General features: G+C 38.3%; 1 protein-coding gene across 2 annotated transcripts in view; it reads left to right on the top strand.

The window, feature by feature from the left end:
* Positions 1-1,959: 1,959 nt before the first annotated feature.
* PCDH9 (protocadherin 9) overlaps positions 1,960-26,393 on the top strand; it is a gene marked incomplete at both ends in the record, with an annotated part of 672,945 nt that continues 648,511 nt past the window's right edge. For both annotated transcript variants that reach the window (XM_082277402.1, XM_082277401.1), the window contains one exon: positions 1,960-4,995. In XM_082277402.1, the coding sequence (XP_082133528.1) occupies positions 1,960-4,995 (3,036 nt within the window). The remainder of the gene's footprint in view (positions 4,996-26,393) is intronic.

Here is a 26,393-nt window from a genome sequence, read left to right as displayed (position 1 = left end):
GAGAGAGAGAGGGAGAAGGAGAGAGCGTATGTGAGGGAGAGAGGCTGGGAGGGAGGGAGGGAGGAGGGAAAGCGCCGCCGCTTCCTCCCGTCACTAAAGCAATAACCTAGTAGGATTTTTTTTTTTAATTTTTTTTTTTTTTTTTTTTTTTTTTTTTTTTGGGCAACTGTCACCCCAAAGCTAAAGAGGGAGAAGCACCGCCAGACCAACTCTTGCCATTTCCAGTCAGAAGTTGCAGACTTCATGTAGCTGCCTCTGCTCTGCCGAGAGAGGGATGGGAATGGTGTGCAGTGCAGAGTGGAAAATACCCCCGCTCTAAGAAGTGCACCGGATTTTTCCCTTGCTGTTTGTTTGGGTTGTTACGTGCACGTTAGACACCCCAAGGATCGCCGCTTCGTAGGAATGAAACGTGGAGAGGATGACTAACGACAGAACTGTGAATTTGTTCCCTGGAGTTGCTAATTTGCCACCCCGAAGCAACACATATCTCGAGGAGGAAGCGTTTGGCTGCTGCTGATTTCTCCAAAACTGGTGGTTTACCAGATGCATTGTGCTGTATCTGCTGGAACAGATCATTGCTTAGCTGCAGCAGATCGTCAAAGGTAGACAACTAACGTAAGTGCAAAGTTACCCTTACACTGGGATGCATTTCCTTTAAAGAAAAAAAAAAGAAAAAGCCAACACGCAGTATATTTATCTAGGGAAAGAATCAGTGTTTGGGATTCAGTTGATGTTGGTGGGAAAGGCTCACCTACTCGCTGTCTCTGCATCCCTACCTGCATTACTCTGCTAGAAGTAATCACAGGCATCAGTTACCGTGCAGCTTAATGCAGATAAGATTAGTGCTTAGGGCTGCCTAGTTCCGTCAAACTGTAGGTGCTGGCAGCCTTGCACCCCGATAATTCGCGGTTAGCAGTGCATGCAAACAGAAGTCTGTCAGTAGCTTTCCTTTTTTTTTTTTTTTTTTTTTTTTTTCCACCTGCATTATTAGTCTGCAGTATTTATATGTGGCAGCTGCTAATATCATCCTGAAGGGAGATCAGTGTCAACGGGGAAAGGCTGCACCTTTTTTTCTCCTCATGTCATCAGAAAATGTATATTCCCCCATCTATAAACATGCTTCCTGGTTCTAAGTTATATTTGGAATTTCCAGCCTCCTGATTTAGACTGTGTTTAAAAACAAATAAAGTTTTAGGTTATTAAACAGAAGGAGAAGTATCCAACATCTGGAGAAGAAACATTGAGCTGAGAGTGTAAGAAACTGTAAGTCCTGTTATTGTCTCATCAGTTAACAGGGATGTGAAGTAGCCAGTGACGACTGCTGCAGCAGCAGCATGTCCGGGTGGTTATTTCCCAGTACGATAGCTATAGAGGGGCATGCAAGGCGAGCAGAGAAAAATTTGGTTAGCAAGAGCTAAAAAATATGTATGGAAGCAAACAGCAAATTACGTTTGGCAGCTGACATAGCAGTTAGGATTCAGAAGTAGTCCAGGAAGGTTTTTTACTTGCACCAAATGACTGGGTGGAGGAGGGTAGAGGGGGAATGCACGTTACAGATTACATGGTGTACCAAGAAATTATTCAGAAAGTACGTGTCAAAACAGTAGCTACCCTTAATCCTGCAAGTAGTTATTTTCATTCGTGCTCTGTGAAAATGCAGCCGATGGGATATTGGTGCATTTGTCCGGAGGGCTTGCTTGTAAAAGGGAGCACTAGGAAAATGTACTGCTGGAAGCGTGCATTGCAAAAACAAGTAGTAGTTGGAGATTGTGGATTTATCATGCCTAAAAAACAATAATGCTGTTCTGTGTGGTTGTGTTGACAGTGATGTCTCCAAATAAGAAATGAGATGTAATGCATCCTGCAGTCCATGCATGCCTCCTCTTGCAAATCGTACATCATTCCTCTCTGGAAACCTTTAAGTCCTAAAATCCGTGAAAAGAGAATAAAAACATTATCATGGACCTGAGAGATTTTTACCTGTTGGCTGCTTTGATTGCCTGTTTAAGGCTGGATTCTGCTATAGCTCAAGAACTTATTTACACTATTAGAGAGGAGCTGCCTGAAAACGTACCCATAGGGAACATACCAAAGGACCTGAACATTTCTCATATCAATGCTGCCACAGGGACCAGTGCCAGCCTTGTATACAGACTGGTGTCTAAAGCAGGGGATGCGCCTCTGGTCAAAGTATCCAGTAACACGGGGGAAATCTTCACAACGTCTAACAGAATAGACAGAGAAAAACTGTGTGCTGGAGCTTCCTATGCAGAAGAAAACGAGTGTTTCTTTGAACTTGAAGTGGTGATTCTCCCCAATGACTTTTTTAGGCTGATCAAAATAAAAATCATTGTAAAGGACACTAATGATAATGCACCTATGTTTCCATCCCCTGTCATCAATATCTCCATCCCAGAAAACACTCTGATCAACAGTCGGTTTCCAATCCCATCAGCAACAGATCCTGACACAGGTTTCAATGGTGTGCAGCACTATGAGTTGTTAAACGGGCAGAGTGTCTTTGGACTGGATATTGTAGAAACTCCAGAAGGGGAGAAATGGCCTCAGCTGATTGTGCAGCAGAACTTGGACAGAGAGCAAAAGGACACCTATGTGATGAAAATCAAAGTGGAGGATGGAGGTACCCCCCAGAAATCCAGCACAGCTATCCTGCAAGTCACAGTAAGTGATGTCAATGATAACAGGCCAGTGTTTAAAGAGAGTCAAGTAGAGGTCCATATACCAGAGAATGCCCCTGTAGGCACCTCTGTAATTCAGCTTCATGCTACAGATGCTGATATAGGAAGCAATGCAGAAATCAGATATATTTTTGGTGCCCAAGTTGCCCCTGCAACCAAAAGATTTTTTGCTTTAAACAACACCACCGGGCTGATTACAGTTCAGAGGTCCTTAGATCGAGAAGAGACTGCTGTTCACAAAGTGACAGTGCTGGCTAGTGATGGTAGCTCTACACCGGCCCGGGCAACTGTCACCATCAATGTCACTGATGTAAACGATAACCCTCCCAACATAGACCTCAGGTACATAATAAGCCCCATCAATGGCACAGTGTACTTATCTGAGAAAGATCCCATCAATACAAAGATTGCCCTAATTACAGTTTCAGATAAGGACACTGATGTGAATGGCAAAGTGATCTGTTTCATTGAGAGAGAGGTCCCCTTCCACTTGAAAGCAGTTTATGACAACCAGTATTTGTTAGAGACCTCCTCCTTGTTGGACTATGAGGGCACCAAAGAATTCAGCTTTAAAATTGTGGCTTCTGATTCTGGCAAGCCCAGTTTGAACCAGACTGCCCTGGTAAGAGTTAAGCTGGAGGATGAAAATGACAACCCTCCGATTTTCAGCCAGCCTGTAATTGAGCTGTCAGTTTCTGAAAACAACCGGCGTGGTCTATACTTAACAACTATTAGTGCCACAGATGAAGACAGTGGGAAAAATGCAGACATTGTTTATCAGCTTGGTCCTAATGCCTCCTTTTTCGATCTGGATCGAAAGACAGGAGTTTTGACAGCCTCCAGAGTTTTTGACAGAGAAGAGCAGGAGCGTTTCATTTTCACTGTTACAGCCCGAGACAACGGCACCCCTCCTTTGCAGAGTCAAGCGGCTGTAATTGTTACTGTGTTGGATGAAAATGACAACAGTCCCAAATTTACTCATAATCATTTCCAGTTTTTCGTATCTGAGAACTTACCAAAGTATAGCACGGTAGGGGTGATCACAGTGACTGATGCAGATGCCGGGGAAAATAAAGCAGTGACCCTTTCCATCCTGAATGACAATGAAAACTTTGTTCTGGATCCATACTCTGGAGTTATAAAGTCCAATGTTTCTTTTGATCGAGAACAGCAGAGCTCTTACACCTTTGATGTTAAGGCAGTGGATGGAGGGCAACCTCCTCGCTCTTCTACAGCGAAAGTAACCATAAACGTGATGGATGTTAATGATAACAGTCCTGTTGTCATCTACCCACCTTCTAACACTTCTTTTAAGCTAGTGCCACTCTCAGCAATTCCAGGATCGGTGGTAGCTGAAGTCTTTGCTGTGGATATAGACACTGGCATGAATGCTGAGCTGAAGTACACAATCGTAAGCGGCAATAACAAGGGTTTGTTTCGGATTGATCCAGTGACAGGTAATATCACTCTGGAGGAAAAACCAACTCCTAATGATGTGGGGCTGCATCGCTTAGTTGTCAACATAAGTGATTTGGGTTATCCCAAATCCCTGCATACTCTTGTGCTTGTATTTTTATATGTAAATGATACTGCTGGAAATGCCTCTTATATTTATGACTTGATACGCAGGACTATGGAAACACCTTTGGATCGGAACATAGGGGACAGTAGCCAACCTTACCAAAACGAGGACTATCTCACAATCATGATCGCTATTGTGGCAGGTGCCATGGTAGTCATAGTGGTGATATTTGTCACAGTCCTTGTTCGCTGTCGACATGCGTCCAGATTCAAAGCTGCCCAGAGGAGCAAGCAAGGTGCTGAGTGGATGTCTCCCAATCAGGAAAACAAGCAAAACAAGAAAAAGAAAAGGAAGAAAAGGAAATCTCCAAAGAGCTCCCTTTTGAACTTTGTGACGATTGAGGAGTCCAAACCTGATGATGCAGTTCATGAACCTATCAACGGGACAATAAGCCTTCCAGCAGAGCTGGAGGAGCAAAGTATAGGAAGATTTGATTGGGGAACAGCACCACCAACAACCTTTAAGCCTAACAGTCCTGATCTTGCCAAGCATTACAAATCTGCCTCTCCGCAGTCTGCTTTTCATCTCAAACCTGACACTCCCGTTTCAGTGAAAAAGCACCATGTGATTCAGGAACTCCCGTTGGACAACACCTTTGTTGGTGGTTGTGACACCCTTTCCAAACGCTCTTCCACTAGTTCAGATCACTTCAGTGCCTCAGAGTGCAGTTCCCAAGGAGGCTTCAAGACAAAGGGCCCCTTACACACCAGACAGGTAAACGAGCACTTTTACTGGTCTATAAGTACTGCATACAAGTGCCCGATCAACCAGTATTAAAAGTGCCACTGTGTTGTGGGTTTCTTTTTTTGTTTCATTCTAATTTAATTTAGTTAACATTATGGGGGGAACAAAAAAAAACAAAAAACAAAAAAACAACCAAACTAAACACCAAAACCAAGAACAAACATACAAACGAACAAAAACCTTGACCCATTTATTATTTACCTGGAGCTTAACCATGCATTTGCAAAATGCCTTTGATACTTTGGGTTTTGAAGAATTTTGATTGTTAGAGGCCTGTTACACCTCCGTGCATGTGCATATACATGTGCATAAACAAAACTGAAGAAAAAGACTTTTTTTTTTCTCCCCAGTATTTAACTGTCCAATTGTAAAAGTTATTGAAGAACTGTTTTCTTATATGCTAAATTTCAGTCAGAAATTTGACTGTTTCAAGACTGAAGGGATATGTACATTGTTTCAAATTTCAAAGTGAGTTGGCTTGAATGTCTTTTCCATTTCAAGCTGATTTGGAACCTTGCTAAGTTAGTGTTGCTAAAAGGGTTAATTTTTTTTTCCCTAACAAAGACAGCCAAATTTCCAAGCTACTGCATCAGTGAAGCACGTGGTTTATTGTTAGGATATAACTAAGCCATATGTAAGTCTTCCTCTTTTTTGAGTTCAACATGATTTTGTTGTAATAGATGAAAGTTGGTATCGCATAGACAGTTTGCTGCATATTTTAAAAAAATGGCCAAAGCATACTTTTGGAAGGAATGCGTTCTCTGAATACATCTGAATTATGCAGGAAAAAGAAAAAAAAGTCCGTCCATTGTAAATATTTTCTCATCTTAGTAATGCATAAGTGATCTGACATAGCTCATTTTAAACCGTGAAACACGCCATATGAAGAGGGATTAGGAGGCTGAGAGACTCATATTTCAACCAAATCCAGCATTAGGTTTTTTTTTTCTTAGGTCTAATAATTCCTTGCTAATAAAGATTTAAATGCGGCGCTGTCTTAATTTATTTTACGGGCGCTCGTCTGCGGGCGCCGCGGGAGCGCGCGCGCGCGGCCCGTAGATGGCGCCAAGGCACCGCGCGGCGCGCGCTGGCCCCGCGCCAGCCCTGCGGAGGCTGAGGGGGCCGGGGGCGGGGAGCGCGGAGGGGCCGGGCCGGGCCGGGCCGGGCCGGGCCGGGCCGGGCCGGGCCGGGCCGGATCGGATCGGATCGGATCGGATCGGATCGGATCGGATCGGATCGGATCGGATCGGATCGGATCGGAGTTCCAGCCGAGGAGCGCTTTCGGGAACGAGGGGCGCGGCGGAGCGGGCGCGGGTTAAGTTCGCGTCTTTGCGCGGCGGCTTTCTCGGTGCTCCGTCGTCGCAGAGGCTCGGTCGGTGTTGGGAGTCGCATCCGTGTTCCTTGCGGGCGCAGTACCCTCCAAGTGATAGTGATTTGTCTGAATTTGTTAGGGATATGGATCCTAGGGAACCAAGCGAGACACATTTAGGCTTGTCTTTGGAAAAAGATTTTGACGGTAGCCAAGTTTAGGACAAAGTCGTCCTCTTGCTGTTGCATTAGCCTTATCTGAGATGAATGTGCCGTTCCCAGAAGTGTGTGTTGACTTTGGGTGTCTGTAAGGTGTCGCACTAACAAGGTGCTAAGAATAAAACGAGCGCTTTGGAGGCAGTTCTGCTAAAGTGACTGCTCTGACGCAACTCCTTCTTAGAACGACACACTGAGAGCACCGCAGAAGAATCTCACAAGCCCCTAATCTCTAAGGGACCTTAAAGAAGGATATACTCCCCAAGCCATCGCACAGCACCGTACACACACTGTCGGCATAAGTTAAAAAAACAACCGATTTAAAAAAACACACCCCCAAAAATTACAGAAGAGCTCTGCATAACCTGTGCTTACTCGTCTGAAGTTTTCTTCTCAGTTATAGTTGCAAAATGTAATCCCCCCAAACCGCATATTCTTTTTCTGCTCTGAGATTATTTTAATTTAAGTTTAAATTAGCTTTCCAAACTCTATTAGAAAACTCAGACTTAACTCCCTGTAGTATCTAGAGGCAGTTGGGACACCCAAAATTTTTACCTGACAGAATGTGTAAGCTCTGCATGGTGAAATTGAACATGAGGGGAAAAAACTCCCACGCCCAAACAATGACTGGTGGTATTTACAACATTTCCTGTGTTCATTACATTAAATACGCTAGTCTCCATTTAATAATATCTGTAATTATAACTAAATATGGACCTGATTCAAATTTCACTGAGGTCTTAGTGTATCCTTTTTGAAGTCAGCAGATACTCATGATTTGGATTGCTCCCTGCAAAAGCTGTATTATTACATGTAAATGAAAATACAACTCCTTCTTAAGTAGACAGTTACCTAAACTGAGCACATATATTTTTATTCCGTGGGGAATGAGATAGTGTCTTTTTGGTTTTTTTTCTCCCAATGATGAGTGTTATAGCATGTAATCTTTTTATGCTTCCTATCAATTTTTGGCTGGAGTAGTATAACCATCAATGGTAGTAATCGTCAACAATCTTCCTATTCTTCTGTCTGTAATTCATAAAAATTAGGATTCATTTTGGCTAATATTCATTGGCACAGGAGTGAAATACACCATCATAGGTCTTTTTTTTAGATTTGTAATAGAGTATGGCCTTTAAGCAAAGTATTCACATTGCTTAAAGATCTTACTGAATAGTAGAGTGTGCAAATGCCCCAACATCTGAAAAAAATTTTTACAAATTCCTTTAGAAAGAGATACTTAGTTCTTGCCATTGTACTGTTTTCTTCAGGTTTAACACAACTAATTTCTCTGCATCTAATGTTGAGTTAAGTTACATATCTGTTCAGTAACTGTGTTTTGTAAAGAACATGGGAATTGTTGTGGATGATGTTAAGATAGGGAAAGATAAAATATAGGATAAATATATGTCTGAGAAATACTAGCATCCTCCACCTTTAGTTACAGTTTCTTTTAGTCTAAGGTAAACACACACACAGTGTGTCTTGCAGATACATTAATATTAACAAAGAGCTGAGACATATGTCAGCACTTGGACTTCATTCAAGCAAAATCCTGTTACTTTTGATGGGCATGTGGCCCTAGAAATCTGCTAGAACTGGGTCCTAAGTCAAAAATCTTTTAGAATAAAAAAATATATATTGTTCAATGAACAATTCTTAGGTTTTTTGGAGGGGGGGTTGTGGGGTTTTTGAGGGTTTTTTTTGGGGTTTTTTTGTTGGGCAATTTCTGTGCAGTCATCAGTAAATTTAGTGGAAATTCTGTGGTTAAGTCTTTGCATGTGACTTCGAATTGTACAGACTGATGTTTCACAAGTACCCAGTATGAAAACCAAAGCCTCCTTCAAGTGCCTATCTTGCAGTAAACCTGGTGGATGCTCTGAAAAGAGCATTTTTGAATACTTGAACTTGGGATTGTTCTAAATGCTAATTCGCATAATTAGGAGTATGGAAAGGATGTTGCACACCACCAGCTTATATAGCTAAGCTTCCAAAATCAGTGTTATGACTCATAAAGAATACTGAAATCTATGCAGGCTTCTCAATCAGTGTTCTTTTCAGTATTTGATTGAACTTTAAAATGCGCTTCAAATTAGTAAGTCATTACACCAAACAGCTACATAGAAATACAGCAGAAGACGACATGTTGTATTCTTCTATGTGAAAGACCTCTTTTGAAAAGCAAATAAACAGACAAAATCTCCTACTCAATGCCATTAGATTAACAATAGATTAAATAATAAAAGAAATTAGGGCCAATTTACTGTGGTTATCCCAATTTTAAATTATAACAACTTCATTTAATCAGATTTAAAGCACAGCAGTGACAAATAACACAGGTTTAAAAATATGTATCAGTATAGGTTATGGGCAAAACCTTCAGTCTTCATTCCTAATCAAAATGCATTTAGGCATGTGCTTAACTTTCATTTATCATGGTAGAACTGAAGCAGATCCTTAAAGTCCAAGTCACTTGTGATGTTCTCTTCGAGTCGTAAGCACACTATAAGCACTTTTCTGAATCAAGATGATAATTTAGAAATTTTGGAAATATACACAGTTCTAGTAGATACAGGAAAGCTGAATATATCTTAACACTGTCCTTGTATTTCTGTGCTCTAGTGGCAGAAATTAAGGATTTGGGGCTTGAATGGCACATTAAATACATTCCGTACTGCAGCATATTTTTAATCTTATACTCAATAACATAAGCTCTGTGGAGGTTGCTTTATTCCTTTTCCAGCCAGTGGACTTCTTACCTGATCAAGGAACAAGTAGCCAGGCTCCTGCTGATCAATGCACATCACTTAAGCTTTATGTGGCAAATCTAATTGATGTTATCTTACTCTGGAGTGCTTAAATTTGTAAGTTTGGGGTTTATGTAAGAGAAAAGCTGAAAACATTAATGACTCTTAATTTGATACGCTGAGAGTGGCAATTTCAAGGTGCATAAGTTGATGGAAATCTGCATTGGAACAGCAGTGCAGAGCTTACGTCACCTGCAAATATTAAAATTCTGTAACCATAGCATTCCACAATTCTGCACTCAGTATTATTTTTAGTGGCCTTGTTTCATCACTTAGTATAAATAAAAAACACATACATTCTTTTGTATGCTTAATTTGGTTTATGTATTAGCATGGATATTAGTCTTGGGTGAGGACTAGTCATCTGGAAAAGTGTCTGCATGTAAAATTCAATTGTTTTCTAGTTCTGTATATTTATATATCTATACTAAAATATTAGAAATGGTGATAATGTACAGTGTATTTTTTCTATTGTTGTATAACTGAAAAATAGGTTAACAGATTTTGCTTGACTGTCTAAAGAAATTCATCTTTGAGCTGAGACCAAGCATGGAAAATTTCAACTGAAAAGAGGAATTTTTCAGAAAGTTAAGAGCATGTGAAAACTGGAAGTTGTAATGGAAATCTGAACATAACCCTAAGCTATAATACCATTTTCAATAGTGACAGTAGACATGCTAAACTAGAGTAGGGAACATTTTGTGTTTACAGATCAGACGGTAAAAGCTTAGTAATCTTCATTTCTCTTTAAATGTTTCCTGTGCAAAAGATTTTTATCAAAATCACTCGAGTCTCATCTGTCCCAAATATCCAAAGCCAAAGTTTCACATATGCTAAGAAATTTGTGCGACACATGTGAGTGAGAACTGGATCTTGAGAGTTTTATGCTGTTGCAATATTGTGATAATGTTCTTTTGTATATAGGAACAAGGGAGAATCTTTTTAGTTTCCATTTCAGATTTTCACTTCCAAAGAATCTCTTCTTCTAGCACAGCAAAACCATATCAGCCACACTTTATTGACAGCAATTTTATTGTAGCTAGAGGCTTACAGTAAGCTGTTTATTGCTGTTCCCTAACGCAGTTGACAGCAATTGGGGAATTAATTTTCTTGCCCCTGATGTGCTTTCTTGGGTATAAACAACAGATGTTAAAGATATGAAAACTGACCCATTTACATTCAGCAACTCTTCACAGGCACAGTCTACCTATCTGAGGTGCAGGTTTCAAGTCCTGAGTAATTTTGCTCCATCAATTCTAGGATTCTTACTTTTGCAATAGAATTTTTTATCTTGATAAATACTGTCCAAGGGCTAGATATGTAATGCCTATGGATAGATCCTCTTCTAGGTGATTTCTGTTCAAGAATAGCTGGGTTCAAGTTTCATTTAGTTCAGGAGATGCTGTATCTTCTTACTCTACCATTTAATTGCATTGAAAATATAGGATTTAACTGACAAAATGGACATAGAGTGTTCTGAAAGATCTAACAGGATTTACAGGTGGTACCTGAATTTTTGGTATCACTTCTTTCACAGAACATCATGGTGGTCTGTAAAATCTATACTCGTAAGTTTCCTCAGTTGCTATTCAAGTACAGCCACATCACATTGATTCTGTAATGTCCATGTCTTCGCTGAAGAAAAAAACATACATAGAATCATGTATTACTTTTTCCTTCTTTTATTTCTTTGGCTTTCCAGCCTGTGGCACAATGTATGTAAAGTGATTTAGCCCTGTACACTGATGTGGGCACTTAATCAGTTCATTTCTGGTTTACATGAGGTAACGTTCCATTGAGTGGAAAGATTTCCCAGACTGTAGATAAGAGATGAATGGATGCTATCATATTTTACTGAAGTGTGGGGGGAAGAGAACATATTTTGTTCATTTCTACTGGCATCTTTTAGAAGGACATTTGCTACATAAGGGGCTTTAGCATCTTACCTAACTGAGATTATAAGTGCTAGTCTAGACACAAAATGCATGTTAAACTTTCCCTTATAATTAAAATACCATACACAAGAAGTTCCTCCCAATGGAGTGGCAATAAATTTCTTGTAATGCATTATTTTCTAGTAAGCTATAAACTCTTGAAGCAGAAATAGCTATTTCTGACAGGAGATGCCTTAAGTTGATATTGCTGCTTTTTCATTGGTTGTGAAGTTACAAAAACTTGAAATAAAAAAATAAATTGTTTTGAATATCAACATTGTTGTAGCCTTACAAACCCATGTGTATATTATTCCTGGAACCACTGGGTTTCAGGAAAACATAAAGGCCACTACAATTTTGGTACAGAATTCATGTTGATCTTGCTAAAAATATCTGGGCTTTTGAATCTTGAAATGATTTGGCCTTCATTCCAAATTTAATTTTTGGGTTTTGTGTATACTGTGAACAAAAAGGTAGTTAAAAATCTGATTTGTAATCATACAGAGGTGTCTTAATTTGTACCAGTCTCAAATATTACCCATTCTTTCCTGCTTCTTTTTTCTTTTGCAGCAATTGAGTAGCAGGGGAGATTTGTTTTAAAGTCTTGGCATGGGTTGTCCTGCATCTTCTGTTGCACAGAGAGAAAATTTCATAATTCAGCATTTGTCAGGATTTTTTGGTGTGTAGAATCTGTACTTTCCTATGACCGGATACTGTAGTTTTTCCATTTCTTTTGTGAAATGTCACACTGAACTTTTTGTGCACAAATATTAATATTATTACTTGAAGGTTGGTCTGGAAAATGCACACTTCCTATTACAGGAGGACCATAAAGAGCCTTTTTCTAGAGTAACAGTTCATCATTTGAAATTGAATCCAAGCTGTGATAAATCTGCTGATTTATTCCATCTGCAGCTCTTTCTAATGTTAACTTCTTTATAAAAGCAATAGGATGATGTTGAGATCATCTTTCCAGAATCTAAAAAATATGTAAAATTAATCAGGAGTGAAGTGAATTTAAAATCATTTTGTTTTGAGCTGAATTTAATAAAATGGGAAGGATCAGCTGTCAGATTTTTCTTCCTTCCTTTGTTTACTCCCCCAGGTTTGCAGAAAGGCAGGGTTTTAAAATAACAACCTCTTCCCGGTCCAGAAAATGAAATCAGATATTCTCACTGGCTGGTAGCTGAAAGGGAATCACTATTGATATTGATTGATAAAACACTTTGTAGCCTGAAAATGATCATTCATTCATTCGCCTTCATTCCTTCCAGTGAAATCGTCAGATGCCTCATTTGTAGTTCTGGAGGACGTTCTTAGTATGTCCTAGGCTTTCACATGTTACTAGTAAGAGAAATCTGTGATTGGTTTTCTTAATCATTAAAAAGTGTTAAATATCTGCTTGTAAAATATTTTTCATCAAATTAACTAATTTAGCCTATGCCTTACAAGGTCATACAGCCTTTAAAACACTGAACAAGTCAAGAGGAAGACCATTCTTCAGTTGTGAATGGTATTTGCTCTTTTTGCAGCCCCTTGTTGATTGGTAGCCAGCAGTAGTATCTCTTAAATGGCTAAGCCTGCTAGATGCAAATATCTGTCTTCTTCGAAACACATAAGGTTATGGAGGCAATTGTGTTTCTGATGTAAAGGTTCTGTGGCATGCATATGTTTCTACAGATGAGCTGTGTAGCTGCTCTGCTGAACTTCATGGTGAAATGCTTTGACCACTGAGGTCTATATTCTCTTACCAGAATTTTTTGGAAGAAAGTTTTCACAAAACTTTGATTTTACAGGAAGGGATCCAGGACCTCCAGAGAAGGGTGCAGACTAATGAATTTTAAGAGAACACTCCTTCCTGTGTTGACAGGATGCACAGCCGGAAAGGGAGTGATACTTAACTCCTGTTTTTAGTAGCTTTCTCTTCAGTGAGATAGGTGTTGGGAATATTGTTGTTATTCCATTCCCTCTTCTTGCAGCATGTAATGAATATATCTGAACATCATGGTTGCTTCAGGTGCCCAGCTTCTGATTGTGGATCTAGCCTTATTTCTGTCAGTGATGTTTGCAGAAAGTATCATTTGTACAGTTTTCACCAGTACACTTAGCTGGTAGTGCCTGTGCACACAGTGCATTTTGCTTCTGTTGACACTGTGGTGGGTTTCATCTTGTCTGACTTCTAATTGTATAACACATGTGATCTGCTTCACTGGGTTTGTCATTTATTCCACTCTGAAGAAAATATGGTGCTTTAATCTGTTTGCCAAAGCTGAGCAACGCAGCTTGGTGAGATGTATCCCACGTCCATATAATTGGGTGTGATCCATATTTTTCACTTTCCTGGTGAAGAGCATTATCCAGTCCATTTTTCTGACTGAAGTCAAGAGAAGGGTGTTTGGGTTATGTATTTCTTTAAGTGAAGGTATTATTTGAATAGTGCATGTGGGCACAAAAATGTATGTGCACAGTTGCCTTTGGAAAAGTCTTCTTTAGATTATGACTCAAATTCAAAGGCTTCCAAATCAGCAGAAAGAATCTTACTGACTTCTTATTAAATTGTTATCTGGCCATCAGCTATCTATTTTAGTAAGATGGTGCAATGAAACATGAGTTATTTTGTTTTCATGCTGTTCCAAGTATTTCTGCTTTTCCTCAGCACTGCACATTCCGTGGTACCTTGTTCTGTGAACCTTAGAACAGGCCATTCACATTATGTGTAAAAATGTTTCTTTTACCTCTCTGGTAAAAGGTATGTGTCTATAGCAGTATGAATTTTCAGTCAGTTGTCAGACTGTTTCACTTTCACCGTTGCAAAAATACAGGTCAAAATATCAGTGATGTGCTAGTGTTACTACTAAGAGAATTTGAAATTGCCTTCAGTTTGTGAAACAGTACCCTGAAACATGGATCCTGTTGAAGTCTGTGGCATCCAGAGCAGCAGGAGGTAGGCTATGTACCAGTTCCAAAGCCCTAGTCATCTCCCATATATTTACCTACTGCCAGATGAATAAGAAACAAAAATAACAAAAAAACCAACCAAACAAAACCAAACAAACAAACAACACCCACGCTCCCAAATTAAATATGCATCTGCTAAGGACAGGAAACGTTGCCTGTTGAAATTTAATCTGTCTACTGTACAGGAGATGGACTTCGCTGTTTGAGATTTCATCAGTTTCATTGCAGAAAGCTGTTACATCTGTCAAACATTTCAGTTTGAAATGAACGCCTGATTTTTTGCCTTTGTATGCTACAAGAGCACCAGGTTGTCAATCAACAGAAGTACAAAATGGGACAAGATAGGTGATCCGCTGCTGTGATTGACATTTTATTTTTATTTTACAACATCTTTTTTCTTCCTCAAACTTAAAAATGGCAATATTTTTCTCTAGTGGGGTAACAGATGAGAAACATGGATATAGCGTCAGGAGGCCACCCCAGTCTTGTTTCTCTTGGCTTCTGATGTCCATTCTGTTGAGAGCACTTGTACAGTCCAGGTGGACAATGGAGCTGTGGGTGACCATCTGAATGAATTTTGTGAATGTGAATCCTGTGTGAATGAGATGAAGATATGAATGAGACTTAAATACACTTAGTTTTGTTCTTCTTCATTCTTGCTGTATTATTAATGCATTACAACAAACCTCGTGCAGCCCGAAATATGTAACCAGTAGGGCAGGACCGCTTCTGGTTGGGCTGTGTAGGCTTTCAGACTGCCTATAGGCAAAGGGGGGGTCCAAAACCTTCAGCAAGTAATTTGAATCTTGTAACATTTTCGGGGTTTTGATCTGCTTCCTTGAGTACAAATCAGAACTTTTGTTTCTTAATGTGGTTTTTCAAATTCTGGACTAAGAAATGGATGAAACCATAGGTGCTTTTTGAGGGGTTTGAGAAACGGATGCAGTTCTGTGGTTCTGTGATGTGTCTATTGATAGCATCCCCACTGAACATCCCTAGATTTCAATATTACTCAGCTTTGCTGAATCTAGGCTTTGGCCTTCTTCTGTGCTTTAGCAGTTGATTAAGAAATATTCTAATCTGTCACAGAGAACCAAGAAACTAATGGCTTGTGAAGTATTTTAGTCTTCAAGCTTCCACTATAAATGATATGAAAAATAGTATCATTTGGCTGATGCTTAAATACATCTCTTTCTTTTATGAGATACTGTCTCTGTCCTTTCATGTTTGTCTTTGTAATCTCTTCTTTTATTCTCCAAGCACACTTATTTTTGTAAAACATATGTATTCACATATTAGAAGTCTGAGTTTTCCCCTCAAATAAATAGTATCATAGTGCAGAAGTGGCACATTTTATGTACCATCTGTTGTAGTACACCCAGCTCATAACCATACATTCCTTGTGTCCACACAAAGACTTTTAATGAACCATCCTCTTTAAGAGTCAAAGATTTGAAGGATTTGGAAGCATATCTGGATAGCAGCATAATATGGGAATCCGTCCTATATCTGTTGTAGTTAAAACAAGTAGACGAAATAATTATTTCATATATGTTTTACTTGCTCACTTTTTTCTTTTCTTTTTATAAGATCATTTTCTCATATATAGCATAATTCATTCAAAATTTGTAATAGGTGTGCTATCTCACAGACTTATGATAGAAAATTGATTCTGAAAACAAGAAAAAAAATTTAAATCACAAAGCAGAAGAGTGGAGATTGCAACTCAGTAACTGGATAGTGCTTCTTGAATTCAGCAATTTGAAAGGGAGATTGGGATGAGAGAAGAAAACATTCGTATATCTTTACATTTCAAAATGGTTTAAAGATGACTGAACTTGTAGGAAAACTTATTCTTTAATAAGAAAGCTGGCAGTGCTGCTGTGATATACAGATTGTCAGTGATCCTTGAGTCTACTTTTTCAAAGCAGTGTGCTGAGCACTTTTCAGCAGAGCAGTTTCATTCAGTGCTTGCTGAAGCTTTATTGGTGGTGCAGATCACCTCCAGACAAAGCATGTCTCATCTATGTCATTATGTCAGCTATGATATTTATCTGTTGTAAGTATGTCACAAAAGTAATTCCAAATTTTAGAACTTTCATTCTTTGGATCAGTGGTGACCACATTAAAAACATTCTGCATTCACTGTCTCACACTTGGTATTATTTAACATTTTCATGTCCTAGTGCTAAATATCAGCCTTAGTTGTATTAGGCATTGTGGAAATTCATTTCAGTAAGCCTCTAGCTACTGAAAAGTGTTACATGTTACATCCTGCTGTCCTCCATAAAGATAGTTGGGGGTCAGGAGAGCCCTCTGCACTGTGTGCTCCTGCTTGCTACTGCTCATGACATTTGGCATCTGATAGGGATGCTGTGATAGCACCTTCAATTAAAAGCCATAGGCAACAAGCATAACAAAGAGAATCCTTAAGACTGCTTAACATTATGCCATTGCCTCGACTGGAATAAAACCAGCATGAGAATAAATTGCCTGTGTTAGCTTAATTGTGATCTTCGCCTAAGTGCTACCCATGAGACCTTAGACCTAGCAGAAAACCCTAGCGGGAGTACTGGGGGCTTTTTCTGAGATTGCTTAAATTTATCATATTTCGGTTAGAAAACACTGACACAATTCTATTCCAGCTTTAAAGCCTTAAGCTTTTGCTACCTGTTTTGGGTTTTCATTACTTTTACGTCTATACAGTTACAAAGATAATGAGAAGCCTGAAAAACCTGCATATCACTGCATGTAACACCACTCTGCAACTATATACCACCTCATTAGTTTTTTCAATAGCAGAGATAAGTTAGCATTCTGTCATGAAATCTGAACTGCCACCACATCTCGCTGAAGCTTATAAGCTGTGCCATAGTAACTTCCACAAAGCACATTAACTCTTGCAACAGAAGATTCAGTCTTGTAAACAAGAAAAAATCATATGGCTCTTTCTATCTGTGAAGCCAATTTGTTTGACATTTTTTCCTGTAAATTTTGCTGCTCGTAGAAATCTTTTGAAATACAAAGGGAGAAATTTTGGTTTTGTTTTTTTCTGCACAATGCAATTGACTGAGATAGACCTAACCTCATTTACATTTGGACTGTGCTGTGCACTCATTTCTCTTTAAACACGATGTGCCTTTTTCTCATTTTTGTTAAGATTCTATCTTCACTGGAAAAAAAAAAAGTGTTTAATATCAAGATTGCTGTTTTGAGGTATCTGCCTAAATGTAAAATCCTTGTGGAGACAAGAAGAAGGTATTTTGTACATTGATGTAGCTGGTCGAGGTCGGCCCAAAACAATACACTTGGGGTTGATCTCTACTGGCTATGTACAGGTGAAACTACAGAACCTTATCATTAGCAGGATTTTATACCACCTTACCTACTTCAGTGTGAAATCATGCTGCACTGTCTTGCAGTGAGGTGCCTTTGAGGATATGAATTACGAGTGTACTTACACTAAGTCCTTTAACACTTCCAAGTGATGCCAAGTGAGTCTGTCCTACTGTCTGGCAAAATCATACAATTTGGTCCTGTGGTTGAATTAAAGTCCTTGGACTTTCACATTTAATGCTGATGATATTAGCCGAGGTACCCCTAAGAGTTCCTGCTGGGCTTTCATCACCATCTGGTGTAATTCCAATGTATTTTCATACATCTTCAATGTCGGTGTTACTGTTCTGCAAACTATGCTTGATTGCCAATGATGGCAGCTCCATACAATGGGTATAACTCAGTCACTCTCTAAGACAGAGTAATATGAATCACCAAAATCAGACATTAATTCAGCACAGGCCATTACTTTGTGATGGTGATGGTATAGATATGCCTGTATTCAATTTTTTACTAAAGTAAAACACAGTATTTTATAGGAAGCATGATGAGAATAAAATATTTCATCCATGGTCTACTCCATGTTGGCAATAAATGAGTAGACTAGGAGCAAATGTCAGTTCCTTTGCAAGTGAGGTAAGCACTCCTAGGCATGGGTTGCCTTCTCTGAGTTATTTTGTTCAGTAGCTTGAGTCTGCCCGCTCCTAAGAATGCACTTCTCAGTGTATGTCGTCCACCTTTTTTAAAGTTTCACCTGAAACCGTCCATATGTTTGGGGTTTAAATCCCTTAAAATGTTCCTTTGTGCTGTCTCATCTCTTTATTTTTTAACTAATCTCAATGACTTTGTTTGATATTTTCTACTTCTGGACTTTCTAGGTAATTTGCTTACCTCGTATACTGCACAGGTGTTTCACCCATCCTCTTATTTTCAGTACACTTTTATTAGTACTATTTTCCCCCACCAACCTACCTACAAGACCACATATTTGATACAGTTGGTAGTTACTCAGTGTGAGACATTTTCCATTCACATGTGATACCTGCTGGCTGCTGCTTCCAATTATGCCATATGCTGAAAAGCTGAGCTGTTGAAGTATTGGAGTCAATGTTACAATCAAACTAGTTACAAAGTAGCAGTGTGTCTCATAAGAGGTTCTGGACAATGTCTGATTTCTGCCATAAGCAAAATACTGACAAGTCCTGCTTTGTTTTGGTGCTTTTTCAGGTGACAGAGAGGTAGACATACATTCATTATATTGTAAAATCATAACCTTCGAGATCTTGCTGAATCTGCCCTACAGCTATTTATCACATGATTGCAGGGAATGAAAATAACATTCTTCCTTCTACTAGGAATATGTTGCTAACCTTGGGGCAAGATAGTGCATAATTTTATGTGTGCCTAGTCTTGCTGTTATATATAGACTGTTTTGAGATGAATCAGTGTTATCATTTCCCAGAATTTAGCACTAGTGCTTTAGCAGAGCCAAGGAAATTTCATATACTTAGGCTGTTGGCTTCAATAGTGACCAGGGATCTCAAGTCTGAGTCACATTTATATTAATGCCATTTTATAGGCATGGACAAAGGCCAAAAAGATGCTAATATAATTTAGTCCCAAGTTTAATTTTTTTTTTTTTTTTTTTTTTTTTTTAGGTTAGGGCTGCATGTAGTGGTCTCTAAGTAAAGGCTATCTGAACCCAATTCTTATTTCATATCCATTAATTTTGTATTTGTGAAATTACAGCTGTTTCCCTGATGGTTTTGCTTGTAATCAAGAGTTGAACCTGTCTCCCCATGTTTGTGCTGTAATACCTCTTTCTTCCTCCCACAAACAGGCTGAAGGACGCTCAAAGATCTCTAACACCTTTTTCTTTCCTATGGCACCCATCCTTCTCTTGCAGCTTCTTGAGTAATATCTGGGTTTAAACAAGGAGCATTAATTCACTTTAAATAGCAGGAATTATGGAAGCTGAAGGTCTGTCCCTTTTCACAATTACCAGTTTAACCTCTGAGCTGCCAATCTGCCACTTTTGTAAGAGCACCTCTACTACAGCTGTGTACCAAATAACGTAGCTCTGACTTCTTGAGTTACTTTGTTTGCAGGGTGATGTGCAGTGAGTAGTTTTAAGCACATTGAAATAATCTCTGCTACTACACAGACACTCTCATGGCTTACTTTTGAGCTACTTATGCTTACAGACAACATTTTCTAGTATTGTCTAAAGATAAACATTTCTGGAAAAAAATTTCCAAGCTATGTAAATTGAGTTTCAGGTTTTGGTATCTGTGATACTTTAACATCTTAAGAACAGCGGGACAGCATGAAATTAACAGAAAAAGGCTGAGGCGGATACTGATGAAAACAGTTGAATATGCAAATCAGGCTACATCCACTGTGTTAAGAAATGAAATAATTCTGAGTGTTGTTGTTAAGATAGTCTGTGCCCTTAACAGGAACTTGTACAATTATAAAATAGATGTTATTTTCTAATCACGGGGGACAAAATAGTCACATTTCTAGTCCATGGGTCTGTGATATTTTTAAATAGTTCAACACAATGGTAAAATGCCTTATACTTAATCCAAACCCACTGGAGCTTCAGATTATGCTGTTCCAACTTGCTGCATGAATTTTCTTCAGGGGGTTCCTAGTTGATTAAAGCTTGATAAAAAGTGACATCAGGAACGGAGAAGTTTGTTTTTATTCTCTTCTGTATTGCATTAGCTGTCCCAAAATATAGGTATAAAAGCAACAGTCCACTTTTTCAGGCTTAGCTGAGGCAAACATAATGATTTTAAATTCTGCAAAACATACTTGGGCAAAGTGGCCATTTATTTTATAGAGAATTTTGCCTGATTAAGAACTGTTTCCCCCTTATCTCTGAGTTTCTTGGACAAACAGTATTGACTCTGATCCAGTAAAGTAGAGCAAGCTTCTTAATCTGGCACATTAAATAAAAGCTCAGCTGGGAAAGGAATGCAGTATTTTGTCTTTGCATTTCAATTGGGTTGAAACTTCTTATTTTAAGCTCAGGCTGTGAGAATCATCTTCAAGCAATACAACACCATACACAAAGGTGATAGATGCTTGGAATGAATACAAGTATATGATGGGGCACATCTTTGCCATTAAAAGCAAAAATAAGTAAGTGCAGCATTCAGACTTCCTTATTCATTTCTGTCAAGCAATTCTGTTTTGACTTCAGCACTCCTGCTGTTTGGAGTCGTGGACCTTTCTTTTAACACAGACAGGGTATTATCCTAATCTGCATGCTGGGAAAAAGTCCAGTTGAGCGTAGCTGTAATTCTAAAAGGAGTTTCACTTTTGACCACATCCCAGTTTTGAACCAAGATTGCTAATGTAGGAATGCTTGCTACTTCTAGAGTTGTGGAGAGGGTCTTGAACTTCTTTCTCAAAACTTTTCTTCTCTCATTTTGCTTCCTTTTCTCTGTGAAAATTGTTCGTATTTCTGCCAGTGTAATAATGAAAAGAGTTGCACTTTTTATTTCTAAAACAAATAATGATTTTTTTTTTCTACTTGTACTGAGACTTCCAGCTCTGCCAAAAATCTGAGTAGAAATCACCAACTGTTCTGTAATTCTTTTAGCAATTACTATCGAATACACACACTGTAGTTCAAAATGCAATAAATACCTAAAACTTCAGCAAGAAAAATCTAGCACAAACCATAAGTAACTGATGCAAGTACTAACATACATATTTTTTATTTTAATACATATAAATTAGGAAACATAAATACATTGTCAGTAATCCCATGAGTGATCTAGCTTATCATTTTATCACATGTTGAATGAGGGGAGGCTGCATGTACGCTGAATGCTTGTAAGCTAATTTATCTTGCCGGAGTACTGACAATACTCAATTTAATATACAGAAGTACTTCTTAAGAAGCTTACCAAAACAATATGGTGGGTTTAGACTAAAATCATAGCAGAAGGTCCATCCTTCAGTTCTCTGAATCATAAGAAGAAACAGATTGTTTCAAACGGAAGATGAGAAATAACACAATCTAACCAATCTGCACTTTGTCAGAGCTAGCATAGGATGGCTGAGGTTTCTTGCTTATTCTGAGCTAATGTAGTTATTTGACACAATATTGAAGAACTGACCATTTGAACTGAGAATGTTTTCCTGAAAAGCGAAAGTCTCAGTAGTTTCAGATGGGTCTTTATCTGAAGATAATAAGATAAAGGTGGGTATTTACATAATGTTCCTCAGGGTCAACCAGCAAGGTGAACCAGTTGATGGCATCAGCCCTCACTTGGGAACTGCAGTATTTAAGGGAGTGCTGGAAAAAAATAGGTACTTCCTTCCTTCACAGTTTTTATTGCTTCCCCTAAAGCCTTCTGTCCATGATTCTTCTTGAAGTCCATGAAGTTTTTCTTCTGGGACTTGGGAACTGTCACTTTTTAGAAATCTATTGGTTGAAGTTATGTGACCCCTGCTTCTTTTTTGGCTGGTGCTATGGGATTAGCTTTTCTGCTTCTTTAAGGCACTTCGGCTTTTATTCCTCTTTTCTTTCTACCTGACCAAAGGTAGCAACAGTATTCTTACTTTTCTCTCTTACCTTGACTGCAGACTTACCTTTTTTTTTCATCCTTGCATTATTTCACAGGAGAATGAACAAATACTCCTGTGGAAGAACCATTATCTGTTAGGAAGTGAATCATACATCTGTTGCATGTTACTGGCTTGTGCTGTTTTATCAACAGTTAGTATTAAATATGTAGATCTAATTAGCATATTTGGTTTTGGAGTTTTAAACTATAAAACCTTCCTGTTCCCTAAAACCATGCATTTAATTCTGTATAAATGACAGCTCTTTCAAACAGAAAAAAATACTTACGTGAGATATAATGTTGCAGAGCTCCTGAAAAATAAACTTTAAAAAAATTGTTTATAGTGGTACACATAGAAGTGTATATATATATAGCTGTTTATATAATTTTAATTGTTTTAGAATACAGAAATATCATTATTGCTCTTTCAGTCAAGGGTAAACTGAGATATAGAGAAATAACATCTTAAAGGTGACACTTATTTTCAGAGCAAAAGGTAGAACATGGATTAAAAACTATGTACGTCATATACAGTAGCACGTATATAGAAGAGTAAAATTGAGTTAGATATAAAATGTTGATGTCTTCATGGAGGAAAACATAGCAGTTTTAGAAATCTGGGATGCCAGTACCACATCAGCAGCTATTTGCATAGTATTGTCAGGGACAACTATTCTGTAGACAATTCAGTGAATCAGAGCTGTTTGATTAATCAAATCAAATCTCTGTTGTAGCAATGCAAAGAGGTTGTGTCTGCTGGCAATCTGATTTGAAATCAAATGTTTATGGATTAATGAACACAAATCAATTGCTTCTAAGCCCCTTTTCAAGCAAAATTTTAGGTCTTTAGAAATGTAGCTAAGTAGAGAATGATTAGCCTGGTCTGACAGCACAAGTGAGAATTTATCCTCTCAAAGTACACTCTTTACAATTAAAAAAAATCTAAGCAATTAAAAGCAGCCAAAACAAAGCAAAGAAAAAATTTGCAAGTTGTGTTTCCTATTTTATTAACATATGGTAATGTAAGCAATCTTCAGTCATAGTTACATTGCATTCTAATTGAACAATAAACTTAACAGAGCTATTTCATATCAGCTGAAGATCTGTCCCATAATCTGTGTTTTAAAAAGCAGTCCAGGCCTCATCTCCAGATGACCCTTCCTTGCACTTTAATGTATTGAAAAAAAAGAAACTGTATTCTTTTTTTCTTAGCAGTTGTTCATTAGATTATATTTAAAAAATGTGAACAATGTGCATATTATAAAAGGAAGTGTGTAATCCCTTTGAGCATAAAAGAAAGTTCTTCTGCTTTTATAGGAATTGACTCAGAAATAATTCAGGTACAATTTTGCGTTCCCTTTGGTCTCTCTCTTCTCCAAGAGGGCTCTGCTTTGGTTAGATACTAAATTAGTTATATCTAAATGCCACCTTTGTTTCTGCCCCCACTGAGCTTAACAGTTAATTTTCCAAGCTAGAATAAAGAAACCCTTGCTTTCATATTTTATCCCATCCCCATGGTGCAGTAGACCAATAAGAAGCATGTAGTTCTTACCAAGTTAAGCGAATAGAAGCACTTTTCTGAAGAAAATTGGCTGGCTTTCACACACCACAGAAAAAATCATCAATTAAAAATGGAAACAGCTGGAAATTAACATCTTCCTCTTGCTGAAGGTGAATATTAAACTGCTTCCGATTTGACTTTCCCTTTATTTGTTTGAAGATGATCATCATTATTTTGCAATTATGCTTTCACTTCCTAAGGTAACAGCAATAGCCTTACCTGCTTGTTTTTGGAAAGCTTGACTACGTGTAACATTTGATCTAAAAGTAGCTGTACTGGCTTTGTGCACAACATAAATGAATCCTAAGTTCATGAAGGATAAAATTTTTATCAGAACAGTTTAGGGTTAGCAAAAGATTTGCATTAAAATCTCTGGGGATTTTACATTTTATACAAAGTGCTTTTGAAAAGCCTATACTTTTGCCTCATGTTGAACTCATAAGGATCACAGAACTAAATCCTAAGGGTGTTGTCTGCTATTTCACTTGAAAAGTGATTTTATCTGGAGGTTAGAATACTTTAAATGGAAACATTAGTGATGATGGTCGTTAATCTGAAAAAAAACCCCAACCCAACACCAAAACAAAACCAGCAAGACATCAGCCACACTGTCTTAAAACTTTGAGAGGTAGATGCTGTTTTGTGCAAGGAGAAACTCCATGAACTGGCCTCTTTGATGAAGTTTCATACTATGTCACCATCTCAAAGTCATGATTCTTTTAGTGTGTATTAGTGAATAAAATCTTTTAGCTGCTTACTTTAGTGCTATTAATTTTGGTTGATTGGCCGGTGTAGGTTTTCTAGTTATTTTTGTTGCATTAGTTTAGTTGGGCCTAAATAATTCAAGCAAGGAGAGTATGAAGCCAGTCATCATGTTGCCTTGTGACTGTGCATGTGCATGTATAGATATGAGAACAGATATATACAAGTGCTTGTATGTACAGGATTACATATACTTTTTGAAGCACTGAGGATTCTTCTTCAGAGAGAACACAGGATGGTGGCCAAAGGTACATTATTCATGTTGTCTAAAGAACATGCACTGGTATGTAGTTAATAGCTGAAGAATCATCGGAAGGAAATTCAAAGCAATTTTCAACACTTTTCATGAAGACCAACATTACTTCTGTTGTGAATAACCCAAAACTACTTTACGTTGTCCAGTTGAGATATTAATCAAGTCCTCATACAGTACTGGGCAATCTCTTTGTTTATGAAAACAGCTGAGGATCTAATTTCATGACATTTGAAGATTTATTTTACAGAATAAAAACAGGTGTCTAACGTTATCATGAACCATCTGAAAATCCAGTGCCATTGCAGTCCAAATAAATGTGAAGCTTCTCCCACAGAGACCTATGGCATGTATACATCAAAGGTGAATATATTCTGTAGGAATGCCTTTAAACAAAAGCATGATAGAAGGCACATGAGATGAACACTTTGGAAGTCCCAGGTTCCTCCTTAGCAAGCAGTTCCCTGGCTGAATCCCTGTAGCTTACAGTCTGAATGAGAACAAAAACACATAGGGACATCACTAAGGCATCAGCTTTATGATAGGAGAGCGTTTCTAGCTGGAAGAGATCATGAGGCACCTCCACATGGATATTTCTGATTCCATTTGGGTTTACTTGCATTTTACTATTTGTACCTTGATGTGAAAGTCCTCAGCATTGCAATTACATCAGCCTTTGATCCTGTGGGATCTGGGCAGATATTTTCAATATTTCAGTCAGGGAAACACCATGCTGATACTGAGAGTGAGCTGTCAGGTGCAATTTCCATGTGTAGCTGTGTAGAACTGTTGCACTGTCCTAGGAGATAAACTCCTTGCCACCAGTTCGTCTTGTACAGTTGGCTGTGGCATGGTTGGGTGCTGCCTGTGCTATGACAAGGCCTGTCCTGAGCATCTCCTTAGGCAAAGACCATGTGTCAGTGTACTTTGGGCTAATGTAGGCAGCAGTGCAGATTGATGTGATGGGTTTTGCAGTACATGTATCTGCTACTACTAGTATGACCTTTGAAGAGTTGTGAGGGTCAGAATTAGACACCTAAACCTTCTGTTTCAGTTAAATTTCTCTGTCAGATATTAAATGTGTATCACTGCTCAGCATGCATTAAGATTTCTTAAAATTTGTTGAGCCTTTTAAGTGTTTTACCGTAAGAGTGTCCTGCTGTTTTTAACAGTGTTGCAAGGACACATAGCTAGTATCACTGTAGATGACTTCTGATTGTATTATAAATATTGACATTCGACAGCAAAGTCTCAACTATTTTTAAAACTAGCAATAGAAAATTATTTTGTCTTTCAGTGTGTTAAGTTTGGGTTAGGCTTCAGTAGTCTCATCAAGCTTAAATATGATCCTTCTGCACAAAATTCACACACCTTATGCTCTCTGTACATCAAAACAAACAAAACTAGCTCAGTGGTCTGTACCCATGGGTGAGTAAGAGTGATTTATGCAACAGTATGCTGAGATACATAAGTGATGAGTAGCAAGCATGTAGATCATGTAATCACACTCGTGGCTATTGTTATAGTAGAAAGGATAAGATCTTGCTGGATTTCTGAAGGATGAGATAGTAGTGACAGTACAATGCTTCCAAAAGAAAAGTCAGATCTGAGAAATAAAATGTTACAACACTAAATATCTGTTACCTA

This window comes from Coloeus monedula (genome assembly GCF_965178545.1).
Source record: "Coloeus monedula genome assembly, chromosome: 3".
NCBI lineage: Eukaryota > Metazoa > Chordata > Aves > Passeriformes > Corvidae > Coloeus > Coloeus monedula.
The sequence above is the reverse complement of the archived record's forward strand: the minus strand, read 5'-3'. Positions and strand labels throughout refer to the sequence as shown.